General features: G+C 39.5%; 1 protein-coding gene across 1 annotated transcript in view; it reads left to right on the top strand.

Annotated features, from left to right (window-relative positions):
- Positions 1 to 16,459, top strand: part of VWF (von Willebrand factor) — a 121,126-nt gene that overhangs the window by 87,249 nt on the left and 17,418 nt on the right. Inside the window, exons 35-44 of the mRNA XM_058022400.1 lie at positions 2,153 to 2,373; positions 3,304 to 3,496; positions 4,147 to 4,488; positions 6,658 to 6,863; positions 9,362 to 9,464; positions 9,597 to 9,671; positions 10,200 to 10,304; positions 10,775 to 10,980; positions 12,231 to 12,380; positions 15,263 to 15,373. Of these exons, the coding sequence (XP_057878383.1) occupies positions 2,153 to 2,373; positions 3,304 to 3,496; positions 4,147 to 4,488; positions 6,658 to 6,863; positions 9,362 to 9,464; positions 9,597 to 9,671; positions 10,200 to 10,304; positions 10,775 to 10,980; positions 12,231 to 12,380; positions 15,263 to 15,373 (1,712 nt within the window). The remainder of the gene's footprint in view (positions 1 to 2,152; positions 2,374 to 3,303; positions 3,497 to 4,146; positions 4,489 to 6,657; positions 6,864 to 9,361; positions 9,465 to 9,596; positions 9,672 to 10,199; positions 10,305 to 10,774; positions 10,981 to 12,230; positions 12,381 to 15,262; positions 15,374 to 16,459) is intronic.

Here is a 16,459-nt window from a genome sequence, read left to right as displayed (position 1 = left end):
TGGCTGATTTAAGTACAATTTCTTCCAGACACTGCATGAAATACCAAAGCTCATAGCTGGATTTTGATCCCTGAACTCTTAGGCATACAAAATTTTTTACACCCATTGTTTTGACATTTCCTAAAAGTGTATTTGATGATCTAAATGCTTAACACTTGAAATCTAACATTTCTGGTTTGCTACAAGGATTTTGAAAAAGAAGAAACATCTAAAATACTTATAACTATCCATCTGAAGATGTTTAGAAGATAGTCTTAGTGATACCTAGCCTTAAGAAGTGCATCTTTATTAAATTTCTTGATCCTAAACACATAGCTAGCAATATGAGGGCATTACTTTTGGCATGCAAGACATACCTTCATAAACAACCTTCTGAAAGGAGTAAATGAAAATAACCTTTTATACTGTTAGCTGATTAGCAGGAAAAGCCCTATAGGTCACTCAAGTTAAGATGAGCTAAGAATTGTCTCTTTATGAATTTAATGAGCCATGGTACTCCAATTTTTTTTTTCCTGAGGTTGACCAACTTGTGAGGGAAAAGTAGGTAGCTTTCATGTTGCAGAAGGAGGGAACAACCCTCCCCCCACGCCCAGCTGATTAAAAACCCCCATGGGTCAAGTCCTCTTTTAATGACTGCTCAGTGCTACCATGGTGATTCTGTGCCAACTAAAGCAACATCCATAGCAGCTGGAAAGCTTGATTCTGTTGCTGTGAAACAAAACTCTCAGCAATCAGAAAAGCAGGGATGGGCATAGCAGAGGAGGTGCTGAGTAGGAGCTCTGTGTGAGGCAGCACCTCTGTTGTTATGGAAGGAGGCTCGTTAGGCACCCATGAAAATGCTGCTAAATTGACACATGATTCACTCATTTAGAGAGCTATAACACAATTTCCAGCCATGTCTTGACAGTGTGGATGATGTGACAAATGCTCCTGCAAAGAGGAAGTCCTTGAAAGGAAAAAGTGTTCTTAGGTCATCTGAGTTCTGAGGATAGTTCAGGAGTTACGCTGCAAAGGTGCTTGCTTGCTGAACTAGTTACCAATTTTACAGCAGCATGATTTGCAATGTGATTCATGGCTGTTGTGTGCTCTTAGACTATTCTGAAATGGATCACATTAGTGTATTGTGTGCTACAGAACCCCTTGAGAAATTTAAAAGGATTCCCAGTATCCTTAAATTTTTTGTAATGTTCATGAGTAAGTAAAGATTGAGAAATGTGGTTTTATTGCTAACTCATTTCATTGTTATTTATGTATGAACTTTATAAGCATTTATGGTAAAATATCTGAAGATCCTCCAGTGCTCCAAGGGGCAGGCTCCCTCCCTCCCTCCCTCCCTCCCATGCTGTTTTTCCTGGGAAATTAAATTTGAAGGTCATTGATTAGGAAAAAGATTATTCTCAGCTAGAAGCAAAGTACTGAATTATTAACAATGATAATTTCTCCCCTTACATGTTTTGCTGGCATTGATTTTATTGTCCTTATTATCCTTTAAGCAAGAGATTTGAAAATATATGAACCAGGAGCATCAGGTTTTGTTTTGGTTCTTCTGGAATTATAATCTTCCTTGTTTTCCAGTTTTTGAAGACAAGAAAGTGTTTATAACCCAATGACCAGGACACTGAGCAGCTATCAGGCGGCCATTGGTTTATCCTGTGCATATTTTTTCTCTGCAGTTTTCCTGTTTCCTGTCTGAAAAACAGTTTGTGGATGTCAACTTGTGACACATCTGATAAGGGTGAAATAGTGTCATTTGGAATCAAATGTAACACTGTATTGAATATCATGCAATGCAAAGGTTGAACAGAGTGGTACAGTCTTTCTACAAACAGTAAAGGGATTTTCCCTGTTTAATTTTTACATAAAATCTATTACTAAATCATATTGAATGTGAATAAGTTTTAGGCAAAGGGATTTTTTACAAGTTTATCCAAATCGTTTTTAATACTTACTGTTCTCAGACAAAGATATTGCAAAAAACCTCCATGTGTGATGAAGTATTTACAAAAGTTTCTTGTCAATGTTTGCTGCAGCATTTGCAATTCATTACCTTCTCCTCTTTCCCAGTTAATTGGTTCCCCATGCCCACAACAGTTGTGAAGAAACAGTGAAATTTAAAATGTTTTTACTTTTTTTTGTTGTTGTTTATTTTCAGGTGTCTGTATAGGAAGTTCATCTCAACATATTGTCACTTTTGATGGGCTGAATTTTAAGCTGACTGGCAACTGCTCTTACACCTTATTTCAAGACTTGCACCATGATGTTGAAGTCCTACTCCATGAGGGGCCCTGCAGAGCAGCACCCAGGAGGAACTGCATGGACTCCATCGAAGTGAAGCATCATGGTGTAGGAGTGCAGCTCTTCAGTGACATGGCAGTAAGCAAACACCATGAATTCATCTGTGTATTGTCTGCTCATGCTGCAGAATTCAGGTTATGGGGACAAATTTCATCTCTTGATCCAGTTTCAGCCTATTTTTAACATCTCTTCTCCATTTCATGATACAATCAGTGTTTGCTTAATGAGCCAGACAAGTTTCCCCTCTTGTTCTCCCCGTTGTGCTGGTGTGCCAATGTCAAGAACATGGGTTTTGGCAATGTGTCCCTGACACTTCTGCCAGAAAGGCAGGATTACAGACAGGACATACTGCACGCTGATTCCCCTCTTTTGGTCCCTCACACTATGTTTGGTCCATGGGAAAGTGCTCTGTCCCTCACAGAGCTGCGCCTGACTGGACAGCTGAAGGTCTAGGGAGTTGCTTCTCACCTTGTGTGCAAATGGACCTCAGCATTGGAAGAAAGGCTAGCTTACTATGCATTACATCTGTCTCATAGGCAGAGAATATTCAAACTCAGCCCATGTTTAAGCCTCTGGCTGCTCAGACATACAGGTGTTGGCCAACTTGCCAAAACAATCTCTTCTGACTCATGCAGCAAAACAGAGTGGACCAAAGCACCTCCTGCAAGTTCTGTGTGGTGCTGGACAGCCTTGACTTCCACTGAGACATCATTTGAACCTTGTAATATGAGGTTGTTAGTCTGTAAACATGTGGCACTCAGAGAGTGTGCTTATATAGGAAAATGTTGGAAGAGTTCATGTAATTCACAGGATGAAGGTCAAGTATTTCTGTATAATTTTAGCCTCAATAGAAACCTCCAGCTGGCAAAATTGTTTTTAATGTCCAGATTCAGTTGGATCTTCAGGTATTTGTCAAGTCAGAATGTGCTTCAACTGTAAAATTGGGTTGATTTGTAACTGCTTGCTAGACCTGATGTGATGACCTCACCTTTTTTTTTTTTTAAACAGGTGACTGTTAATGGTGAAAGGGTTTTTATCCCCTATTCCAGCAGCTTGTTTGAAATCACTGCATATGGAGAAATAATGCATGAAATCAAGTTCTCTCTTCTTGGACATAATCTCACATTTACTCCAAGAAACAATGAATTTATTCTTAGACTTAATTCAAAGAGCTTTTCTTCAGGAACAAAAGGGCTTTGTGGTAAGTTTGAAAGTTAGTAAGCTAGTACTTTTAACAGCTTCCTATTTGGGCTTGAACTTCTATTTATTTATTGCAATTTGTGAATCTCCAAATCTGTAAACTCTCTGGGTGAACTGGTCCTACACTTTTAGGGGAATACTGGATGTCTGTGTAGGTTTTTCTACTCTCATCCCCAATGTAACAGCTCACTGATGCCCAGTAATACTTTAGAAAGAACAACAGAGACAGCTTTCTGTTTTTTCTTGCTTCAAGTTATCTTTTCAAGGAGATTTGTGCTTTTTTTTGGATATAGGTTTAGTTGTAGATACTTATGAATTCAGTTCTGTGAGAAATCTGACCAGTGCTTGCAGTGAAGGTAAAAAATTTGAGAGAGCAACTGCTGTCTGGGTGAGTTAATTCTGCAGTATCCTTAGTGATGTAATCTATACAGAGATTGTACCTCTGTGGCTTGACCTGTACCTCCTTTAGTGAGGAAATGAGAAACAAGACCCAGGGTGTTTAGGCCTCTGTTGACAACAGCAATAAGGAATATCACTAATTCCTTGAGCCACTCCAACCAGCGTCATCCACCCCATTCCTGTTTTTTTTCTAGGTTTATTTTAGTGCTGATTATTCAGAGATTTTTCTTTTCCTGTTACTCACCCTGCCAGGGCTGTGTGACCAGAACCACGTCAATGACTTCACGCTGCGCAATGGCTCTGCCACTGCTGACAGCAGCGTGTTTATCCAGGACTGGACGGTGGCAGAGCTGGGCAAGGTCTGTGACAGCCGGAGGGAGGACAGGTGCTCAGAGCGCACGCCTGACCACTGCCGCCTGCTGCTGTCGGACCGCTTTGCAGAGTGCCACAGGATCATCACCCCCAGCATCTTCTACGAGGCCTGCATGGAAAGCAGCTGCTATGAGGAGGAGGCCTGTGAGATGATCACTTCCTACGCTCACATCTGCAGGGAGTATGGCGTCTGTGTAGACTGGAGAGCATCTGACCTTTGCCGTAAGAGTTTTACTCTGTGCTAAAACTGCTACAGAAATTGCCCTGCTTTAGGGCATCTCATCAGCGTAATATTAAGTTTTTGAATGTTCCAGATCAAGTTTATTGTACAAGTGGTATTGCAGATCTTGTAACTGGTTGATCACCTACTAAGCTGAATGTTATGAAAGAAGTGTTTCTTGGTACACTGATAAAATTCCAGACTAGGGAGAAATAAACTGTGAACAGATAACCACAGCTATGTGACAGTACCTAGCACTGCAGCCACCAAGCCTTTGTGGCACCAGGTTTGGGCTGAGAGTCTGCTAGGCTGTTTTAGCAGCAGGTATCATTGCTCTTGATGTGGACTTTGGATGGTCTGAGGTGGACAGAGAATTTCATTATTTGGACTAGTGGAATTGCTTCCCAGCCTGTCACTGTCACACCTGGCACAAAATAAGACTTTTCTTTGTAACAGTTTTCCCAAATCCTTCCATTTCCATCAAAGCTGAAACTTTTGAGAATGTGGTGGAAAAGCCAGTGTGATTTTAAGTTTCTGCTGCAGGGAAAACCGGGGAAATAGCCTATCTTTGTGGTGTCATTTCTTGCCAGAACATGCCTGCTAGGCTGACTGAAGCAGCTGTAATTTGCTTTGCAAATCTGGTTCTTCTGCCTGGGTTTTGCTTATGTTTTGGAGGTGAAATGTTTGTGCTGTGTAGCAGGATGTGAGTATTGCACATTACCAGAACCCAACCAAGGCAAACAAGATACCCATGCTAGAGCCAAACTCAGACTTTGTATACCTTCTCTTCTAAATTCTCATAGACAAGTAATTCTGCTTTCTTTTCCTGTTTTTTTTTTCTTTTTTTTTTTTCGTTCCTGTTTTGAGGCATACCTAAAGATCTGCCAAAAATGCAAGGTATCATTAAGTACAAGTAAATAACTCTTGAGATGGCTTATTCTCCACCTCCTCCTGTTAACCTTTCTGCAGTGATGGTTGCAGACCTCCAGATAGTCCCTCAGCATGTCTGTTTAGTCAAGTGCCTTAGATGTGGATGTGTGTAGGAATTTTCTTTCCCAGCTACCTCTTTACAGAGTGTCTTGATGTTCCAGTTGTTTTCTCACCTCCTGCCTCTCTAGTTGAGTTGTTTATTGTTGCTTTGCCTTCTTTCCCTGGATACTTTTCATTTCAGAACTGAAGAACCAGTTTCCTAAAGGTACGATAAAAAAAAAGTGTAAAACAAATGCTTTTTGATTTTTTTCATGTTTTAAACTCAGACTGGAGAAATGATGGGATAGGAAGTCATGCTTTAACATGGAAAGGGTTAATGCTAAAGACTTTTTTTCTGCTGCTAGAAGACTACTTGTAGACAGTTTAGCTGATGAATGTTTTCTTGTTTGTTTGTTTGGGAGCTTGGGTTTTGTCTCAATGTTTTTTGTCAAGGGACTGAAACAAAGTTTTAAAAACCTCACAGCAGTCACAGGCTAGGAAATAGGAAACACTTTTTTTAATTGAAGCTGTAGAGAAAAATAGACTTAAGGGAACACACAGTATGGAAGCTGTGTCCATAGGTTTTTTGAATAGCTGTAGCCCTAATTTTGTGTTTGCTTTCAGAGACAATATCCTCAGGTTTGTGAATACATCAGTAAGAACTTTGTTAGCTTACAGGGCTATACAACTATACTTGATTCAATTAATTCTGTTAATAAGACAATTCAGTTAAAAAGATGCAGAAATCCAGTAGGTTCAGTTTTGAAGTACCAAAATGTTTGTTTGTTAGTTTTCTTTAGTTGTGTGGGAACACTGCAGCCTATCAATAAAAAAAAAAAAAAGAAAAAAAAGAAACTTTCTTCAATGCTTTACTCTCTTTACTCTGTCCTGGCTATCTCTTAACCATGCACTCTTACCATACAGATAAGGTTCTAAATTTTTGTCTGTGGCCCAATATTGGAAACAAATTTTGACAAGTGAACACTAACCGAAACCAACATATTGGTGAGTCATATGTTGCTGCTGATTTATGTGGCCTGAAAATATCGTTCACTGATTTGTGCTGCAAGGGATCAGATCCATTATTTGGGTAATGGCTTTCTAAAATTGAAAGAATGCTGAAGAAGGCTAGATAGGAAAGACTGATTTTCATTTCTTTAGATCTTGTAAATAAAGGTCGTGTTTTCTTCTGTCTTGCTCAGCAATGAAGTGTGCTCCACATCTGATGTACAACCACTGCCACATTTCCTGTGTGAAGAGCTGTGAGAATAATACCAACGTCAGTGTCTGCAAGGATTATCCCATGGAAGGCTGCTTCTGCCCAGAGGGAAAGGTGATTTTTGGTGACAGCTGTGTTAGTGAAGAAGTCTGCACTCAGTGTGTCAGTGAGGATGGCACACACCACCAGGTAACTGCGAGCACAGCAACCTCTGGCAGTGGTTGGAGTTCACAGCTTTGAAAGTAAATCTGTTTTCCCTTTGGATACTTTATTTTCTAGCTCAGTTCCTCCTAATCTGCTGGCTGTCAGCCCTGTTTAGTTCCCCTAGTGTGAAATTGGCTGGGACTGGATATAAAGATCACAGATGAGACTGTACAGACTTGGAAAGGCGTGACAATTCCATGTGGAGGGGTGTCTAGAGGAAAGAGAGGAAGAGTGATGGCATAAGTGAATATTTACCAAGATAAACATCTCCATTCAGCAGACTCTTATGAGTAATGACAATTTAATCATAAATAATCCTTTACTTAAAATGTCTTGTATTGTCTTTGAAAAGCTCACTGAAATCGTTATGAGGGGCAGTGGAGAGACAGGTGTCAAACTCTTCTCTGTGTGACCAGGAACAGGATCCACGGAATGGTTGGAGCTGTGTCAGAGGAGATTTAAGCTGGATATCAGAAAAGGTTCTTCCCTCAGAGGTGTATCAGGCACTGAACAGGCTCCCCAGGGAATGGTCACAGCCTCAAGGCTGCCAGAGCTCCAGGAGCATTTGGACAATGGTCTCAGGCACAGGGTGAGATTGTTGGGGTGTCTGTGCAGGGCCAGGAGCTGGACTTGATGATCCTTGGTGTAAGTCATTGGAGACTGATGGTGGCAACTAGTAGGCTGTATAATGTAATGTTAGTTCATAGGTGCTTGCATGAGGAGAGGAGGGTAAAGGGGAGGAGTATTGCAGTTGAGATGATAATTTTTAGCATTGTAGGAGGCTGAAATTGTGTAGGTGGTTGGAGCCTTGTGGGTCCTTTCCAATTTGTGTATGAAATATTTCCAGTGGTTAGTGGGGAATGGTGAGACCAAGTCAACTTTTTGTCAAGTGGTAGTTTGTCTGTCTAGATCTATATCATCTATATCTATATATATCAATCTATATATTTTATTTTTTTGAGGAGAATTATTCCTTTGATGAAATTAATAATTTTGATTTTACTGAAAATCCACTTAGCTTAGTTAAGGCAGCCCTGTCTGTGGCAGTATGAGATTAGGAAAAGGTGTGGATGCTTTTCCAAAGCTACAGTGAAAGACGCTGTTGATTCCAGCATCACAGAGTGGGTGTGTTCCCTGTTCCAAGTAGCAGGGGTGGTTCCTCTTCTCTCCCAGCTACTTAGCTCTTAGAGTTTGCACGTGCATCAGCCAGTCCTCTTCAATCCACCTTTTTGTTATGGGATTTGAAGGAGAAGGGACTTTAATTGCAGTGTTTTAAGGGCTTTTGATCCTTAATGAGATTTTTGGGGAGGATCAGCTCATGTACCTGTTTTGCCTCTCCATCATTGCAGGCTTAGCTTTATGAGCAATATAATAGGCACTTGGGTCAGAATTTCCTTAAACTCCTTCTTTTCTTCTGGTGTTCTCTGTTCTTTTCTACCCTAGATTGTGTTTGGGCTTATGGGATTTTAGTGCCAACAGTTAAACACAGTGGCTTAAAACATGTAACTATCTCTGAGTATAGATGCATTATGCTTAGATTTGTCCTTTTTTTTTTTTTCTTCCTATCTCTAATGGCCTCAGCAGAGTGTTAGTTTTAAACCAAGCTCCAGAGTTTTCCAGATGACAGCATTTTTTTTGTGGCATCCTGACCTCCTCTAGATGTTCTCACCCAGAACCTGGATTGGTTGTGCAAATTAAAATGTCTGATAATGCATCTTTCCACTTTTACCTTCCTATTCACATGGGTGTTAAATGTGTGGGTAACTTTGACTGAAGCTTTAATATCAATGATTTCCAATCTTGTGGGAAGGAGCAGTGACTGAAAAATTATCTTTACTGGTGGTTTCTGAATGTGCTCATTAACCCCAGGTAGTCACCACAGTGATGATTTTGGTGTTAGAGGTGTAATAGTGCTTTTCCAGTCTTCAGTCCATTGCAGAATCAAGTGACACTCCAAATAGTCTTAATATAAAAATATGCACAATTTATTTTTCTGTGTTGAAGAATTAGGGAAATTAAACACAGAGAAATAAATAGTGCATATTTTTATGTGCATAGGAAATTCTTCTCTGTTTTACTGATTAGGGAAAGCAGACACTTCTCTGTATTTTCTAAAATAATGCTGTTTCCCTTTTTACCATTGAACATGCAATCATGGTACGTAGTAGGACCAGTCCACTGTTACTCACAATAGCCTGCAATTGCATTTATACCTGAGCATTTTTGATGCTTAAAACAATGGTAATTCCTCATCCCATCCTTGCATTCTTTACATCTTTTGCTAAATTGGCACATGACAGTCATTGCAGAATTATGTGTCCCCGTAGTTTTTTACTGTTAACAGAGCAACCAACCCTTCATAGATTAATCTTCATGATTTTCCAGGTTAATGTTACTCATCCTCACCCACTCCCATCCTCCCATCCCATCATACCAGAGCATGGGATTTCTATGTAACACTCTGTTGGGTTTTTTTCCTTCAGCACATGGAAACATGGATTCCCGAGAACGAGCCCTGCAAGATCTGCACATGTCTCGATAACAAGAGGATAAACTGTACGGTCCGACCCTGCCCAACTGTCCAATGTAAATTCAATATTATTCAATATTATTAATTAATATTATTCAAATTTAGCTCTGTGACTGGACTTGAATTGATGCTCTGGTTCCTGGCTTCCTAGTTTTTGTTCAAACTGGTTTTATGGATGTTTTCTCCAGCTGTCCAGTGTGGTCCGTGTGAAGTCGCTCGCCTGCGCAGGGGCCCTGGCCAGTGCTGCCCTGAGTACGAGTGTGGTAGGTTCTTGTACACTTTTGGAATCTTCTTGGTCTGTACTTTTTCCAGATATTTCTAAGGTATACAGTCCCTTTTAAAAAAAAATATTTTATTCAGTACTGCATTTTTGATACCACTGAATTATTGTAGAATCATCCATGTGGGAAACCAAACAGTTCCTAAGGATATGAGTCTCCATTCACTTCCAACTTTGTATCTCTTTCTGTAGTAGATGAGGAAGCAAATGGAGCAATTTTTTCTGTCTAAATGACATTAGAATGGTTTTTTTCTCAAGCATTAATTTTTGCATCATCTATATTTGCCGATTAAATATAACATTAGAGCCTTAATCCGCATAACCAGAGCTTGAACACTTCTCTGAGCTATTTTGAAAACAAACTCTGACCTGTTGAACTTTAATATACTTCATATTTTAAGACAGCAATTGAGTGTGAGTTTAATGGGGATGTGTATGTGTATGTGTGAGTGTGTTTTCTCGAGGGCTAAGTAAACATGGTTTTAACCACTCTCTGAATTTCTGCTCTTAGTTTGTGACCTGGTATCCTGTGATTTTCCTCCCGCCCCTGTCTGTGAGTTTGGCCTGCAGCTTGCCCTAACTAACCCTGGAGAATGCAGACCAAATTACACGTGTGGTAAGATAATTTTTCCTAGCAGGGAGTGACTCTGGAACACTGCATTTGAGCAACACTGACAACTTCCTTTAGGCATTGTTTTTTCCCCACTCTGAAAGGCTTAATTTTGGTGCCAATGGATGTATAACAATTTCTCAGACTTGGCAGAAGTATATTGCTGGCACTTGGAGTACACTTTCAAATTAAGGACAAGAGAAACACTTTACTCTTGGGCATGTGTTCTCTGACCCTGGTGCTTATTTTATAAATCTTCTTGTTTGTGTATGGGACAAGAATTTTTTTGGCAGGGCAGAAACTTTTCTGAGTTCCCAAACCAGAGCCTTTTATATCTGCGTTACTCCTCAGGCTTTAAACATGTTTGTAACAGTTTGAGGTTGTGATTAATGCCTTGCTGACAGTGAACTGTTCAGTTCACTGGCAGCATTCTGAAAATCTATGAGCCTGACATGGTCCCCACCTTTTCCTGCCAGCCTGCAACAAGGAAATGTGCAGCTCCACCTCAAGCCTTTCCTGCCCATCGCACCGGATGCTGACCGTTGTCAAGACCGAGTGCTGTGACAAATATGAGTGTACCTGCAGCTGTAGGAACTCCACAGTGAGCTGCCCTCTGGGGTATCTCTCCCAGTCTCTCACCAATGACTGCGACTGTGTATCAACCACCTGCATTCCAGACCGGGTAAGGGAAGTGAAATGTCTTTTCCACATGGAGCGGCAGTACCAGAGCAAGCAGGCAGCCAGCTAGATATGATAAACCCCCAATGAGACTGCTGGAAAGTGATGTCAGGGCATTTTTAATTTACAAGTGCCTGAAAGAAACACACTATTACTTCATACTGTTGCTTTTATTACAATAATTTATTTTGACATAACCAGTCAATTTTTGTAACTTTGAGATAATATTAAAAACCATTTGAAACTTAAAGGTTACTCAAACATCAGGAATTTCTGAGGTGATTTTTGTTTTCAGGTAACACATAGACATACTTTGGGATGACTACCATTACTATATATTCTTCCAATCCCATACTAAATTTGTTGACATATTTGGTACACCTTAGACCTAAACTTCCTTGTGCTCATTGATTACCTTTGTCTCCATCTGAGAAGCTGTGTTTTTTAAGAACTATATCACCACTTTTAAGTTTTTTGCCAAAATATTATTCTGCAAAAGCTTCCCTGGGGTATATTTTTCTTATTTTGCCAACCTTTTATTAAGTTGTTATATTATGTTAACCTTTAAGATAAAATTGCTTAGGGAAGATGTTGCAGGGCAATGTAATTTTTTCATTAAACTTGAACATAGGGTTACCTTATCTTGCAGAACAGGACATCTACCTTTTATTGTCCATTTCTAAGTAGTTCATGACCTTGCATAATTAATTTTATGTCTCTGAGACTTACTTGCTGTAACTATAAAAATAAATGTTCTCTCTTTAATACCAAGCTGCAAGTTTATTAATAGGAAGTTCAATATAAGGGCTGGCTCTGCTTTTTAGGGGTAGCTGAGGTGGCCAGATGATGCAAGAGGATGAAAGCTTTTAGCTCCAAGTAGGATCTCTTCAGATCAGATGGTTTAGCTGGAAGAAGTTTTGTCTTCAAGGCTCCTTCCAGAGGACTTACTGTTTATTATCCCTAAATATTGTCACATTATACTTACAGGGAAACTGAGACCCTGGGCAACTCCATTGACTGAAGATAAAACTCTCCAATTTATTTTCTGTAAAACAGTAGCTTTATTTGTACTTATTTTTCCTTTCCTTGACAGGCTGACCACAATTTTAAGACCTGTAGCATTTCTAAGAGATTAAAAATACTCCATAGAATTTATGATTGGTTTCACACCTTAAAATGCAGCCTTTTTTAACCAGCAGTGTGCCCTGACAGCAGCAGTGTGCTCTTTTATGTATGAATTATTGCATTTAATAGGTGTGTGTGCACAACAATATAGTCTATCCTGTTGGGACAACCTGGGAAGATGGATGCAGGGAATGCTCTTGCAGCAGTCTGAGGGATGATGTTACAGGACTTCAGATGACAGAGTGTCATGACAAAGAATGTGACACGTTCTGCTCTCGGGTAAGTAACACATAAACCAATGCATTACCCAGCAGAGCCTTGGTGGGGACCTGCAATGTTCCCTTTTAAGGCTCCTTGTTTAGAGAGTACCAGAGAAAATTAGAAAAATAGGTGTTGTAGCAATGGATTATCTTGGGAGCAGAACCTAAGAGCATGAGTCTGGGCATTATTGACTTCATTTTAGGGTAATTGTTTTAGGATTGCATCCTGCTGCCAAGAAAATCAGTGACAAATTTATTTTACGTTTTGATAGAAGAAAAACTGTATCCTGAAGTGTCTGTCACTTACACCACTTGCACAATAAGTGTTCATGATGTCTGAAGTTCAATTGCAGATGTCTGTTCTAGCTCAAGTCTGCTTTCTGAAGTTCCCATTTCAGCTCTGTCTGTTGCTAAGCTCTGGCTATTGTAGCAGTAGTAACACCTTATGCTGGGACCTTTATTGTGCTTAGACATCTGCTAAATCCTATAAAACCCTGTGGTTTCCTTTTGGAAGCTTGCAAAGGAAGTGTGAGCTACTTTGTTATATTGACTTAGGTGGTCAAACAGGAATAGACAGATAATTGGTAAAAAGAGTTGGTAGAGAAATGTGATTTAAGCCAGATATTAGGAAAAGGTTCTTCTCCCAGAGGCTGGTTGGGCACTGGCACCGTCCCCAGGGAATGGTCATGGCCCAAAGCCTGGAAGAGCTCAAGAAGTGTTGGGACATGGTGGGATTGTTGGATTGTCCTGTGCAGGGCCAGGAGCAGGATTTGGTGATCCTTTTGGATCTTAAGTACTGCATCATTGTCTAGGACCAACCAAAAACCTCTAATCCATTAGGAAAAAACCAGCAAAGCAAATGCAGAGTTTGATGAGTAAGTTTGAGGATGCCAAATGCAGGAAAAAACATGAGAACAACTGTGGCAGATTTTACCTGTTGCAATACAATCCCTTCAAGTTTCCTTGTGTAGAAAAGACTTTTCTATATTATGGCAATTTTAATGAAATATTAGATCTAAAGTATCTGGCTGTGTTTCAGCTCACAGTAATAATTTATCAATAACTTGTTATTCCAATAAAATCTCATTAATGCAGAGCTACAGTTCCTTGACATTGCAGCATCAAAAAAATCTGGTTAAAAACACATAAAAAGACTCGATGGAAACAATGTTTCCAGTTCTTTATGGGAATTTGTCGTTTCTTAAGCTCCTTTAATGGTTACCAAGGCTGTACAACCAAAACTGTTACTGATAGACTACCTGGATACCTCAGATTTTTTTGCTTTGCTTAATCCTGATTCAGTGGATATACATATCAAATCAAGGACGTCAGCAGTGCTGTCATCCAGTTTGAATTGACCTTAAAATTATTTTTCAGTTCAGATTAGATGGCATTAAAAGTTTTATTGATATCAAATACTTACTTCGATCATGAATCATTACTACTAGGATGATATTTAGACTCTCTGCTGCTCCTGGTTGTTAATTTCATCACCAGGTGTTAAAATTAAATTGTGCTGTATCATTTTTGACAGTGTCATCTGATTTCTGTGAAAACAGCTTGGAGTTTTTTTAAATCTTGTTACACAAAAAAAAAAAAAAAAAAGAAAAGAAGAAAAAAAACCCAACATATACTAGCTCTACTTCTTTTGAGTTTGCCATGCAGAAAGTGGCATCTGATACTTTAGATGCTTCAGACATGTATTTAACAGATAAAAGTAATGTAAAACCAAATGCTCAACAGTACAACTTTTCTCACAAAGCTGGGTCAAGGTCTGGCACACATTTTATGATGTTATATGAAATAAACTTCCATATCAAAGACCATTGATTATCAAGGTTTGCTAATGTGCTTCATATTGCAAATCAGGGACTGTTCATGAAGGAGGGGAGCAATTGGGAATCCCTCAGTAATTCAGTTTGACCAAAATAAAATTATGTTTATATTTTACAGGCATTTTTCAATGAACAATATTATGTGACAGAACATCTCTCCTTGAACTCTGTGCTGAGATCAGATCAGAGTTAGGTTTTGCCCCTTGGACACTGTCTGGCTATTACATATAGAATATTTTATTTCTAATTAGAGTAAAGATTGTTGCTTTCTTGCACTTAGATATTTTACTGTTTCAGTATTTGGCTGCTTGCTTTTGGAGATTAATATGTATTAAAAGTGAGAACTGGGATTCCTGTTGTTTCTGTGGGTTGGGGTTTTTTTGACCTATTTTGCTGGATTTATAAGATTTTTTTTTTTAGTAACAGAGGGCCTAGTGTTAAATTTTCATGCTGCTTATTTAGTTTTCCATAAGTTAGTGTTAGACTTTGATGAGATATATAATCTCTAGTGTTGCATAGTAGTTTCGTTTTGTTATCTTTGTAGAATTTTTTTCAAATGCCTTTTGCAGGTAAACTATTGCCTGTAACTGTGTTGGACTTGACAGTACTGGGTTAATGGTTCAACTTGGTCTTAAAGGGTTTTTTTAATGTAAATGATTTTATAAAGAAAAGATAAAATGATCAGTCAAAACCAGTCCCTGGACTACATGTCTAAGAAACCTGCATCCTCCCTCTGCTTAAACACAGATGGCTGAGTGTGCTGAATCATACCCTTGAATTTTCTGGAATGGGAAGGGCAGTTGCAAGTGCTGGTTAACATGCAAGGTGCCACAAGAGCAATTTTTACCTTTAATTTGCCTTTGTAAAATGCTTCTATATGAAAAAGGGTTTTAAAAAAAAAAATTTAAACCCCCTCATAATTCTATCTGTCCTTTTTCAAACTCTCCTTTTCATAAAAGGTTGCTGACGTTAAACATCGATCCTAAAAGAAAATGCTGGGATTGATGTTCTTGTTTGCCTCCTCTTCCTGGATAAGGAAGTTCTTTTATTTTCTTTCCTCCTCCAGGGCTACAAGTACATTGTGCCAGAAGGGGAGTGCTGTGGGAGATGTCAGAAAACTGCCTGTGAGGAGCTGCACTTTTGGCCTCGGGGTGATGAAGATCCTCCTTTGCATGAGGTGAGACACTAGTGGGATGGACACTTTGCCTCCTCAGAAAAGCCCCCTGGAATTATTTTGTGTTAAATGGAAGGACATGAAGATGGTATCAGCTTTTTCTTCTACACATCAAGCAGCACTGAGAGAAAATGTTTTGGGTATTCTTGTGACCTACCCAGTCAATTCCCATGTGCGAATCCTCCCCACCCTTGTCTGGGCCAGATATTTTGTGTGCAATCACTAATTTCAGCCATGGTAGCTTGAAAGAATGTTCATTGGGTATAATGCCTCCCCAGCTGTCACCTATTTGTTTAAATTATGCCAGTTAATTAGTATTGCAATCTGCTGCTGTCTTAAAAAAAGAATCTTGTAAAGTGCTGTTTTGCAACCTGCCTTTTTCTGTGTTTTAACATGAGGATTTCTTAATGTGGATCACTACACTTCTCTGCTTTATCAAACAAGCCTTTGGAAGGCCTACTTTTGTGTCCCACTGTCTCCCACTGACTTTTTTTTGTCCTAACACATTAATAATTATACTCTGCAGTCTTTTCCTTGCTACGTCCTCTTGTAACTCTTCTGTCATTAGTGAAGAATAAGCATTTAACCCCCTAGAAGAATGTGTTTCCAAACTTTCTGAGCAAAGATGTTTGACTGCAGTTGGGGATTATCTTGAGTTTTGCTGTTCCTAAAGTGTTTTCAGAGTTGTATCAGTGAAGGAATTAAACTAAAAAGCAGTGAGAGCTTCTCCCAGCACTGAACTGTGGCAGCATCTTCCTCCTGGCTGCTGTTCCCTGTCAGTTCCCACAAAGAGCACTTGAAGTTCCTGCTTTATCTGGTCTGTAGGTAATGATAATAAGAGAACTATCAACGGGATGTCTTTTCTACTATTGAAGTGTTTCAGGTCCAGAGCCTGTTGCTAAAGCCTCTTTTGAGCTTAGCAGAGCAGATTTGCAGCAGATTGCAGCAGAAAAAGGGGCTGCTCAGCTGCAGTGCAGTGCAGCCAGTCACCAGGGAATAAAAGCAGATTTAACTGCATTTAGGAGTGCTTTTCCTTCTTCACATGTTATTTGACCTGTCCCTTTTGAAGGATGCTTCTCTAATTCTTAT

The sequence above is a fragment of the Melospiza georgiana genome, chromosome 4 (genome assembly GCF_028018845.1).
Source record: "Melospiza georgiana isolate bMelGeo1 chromosome 4, bMelGeo1.pri, whole genome shotgun sequence".
NCBI classification, from domain to species: Eukaryota; Metazoa; Chordata; class Aves; order Passeriformes; family Passerellidae; genus Melospiza; species Melospiza georgiana.
The sequence above is the reverse complement of the archived record's forward strand: the minus strand, read 5'-3'. Positions and strand labels throughout refer to the sequence as shown.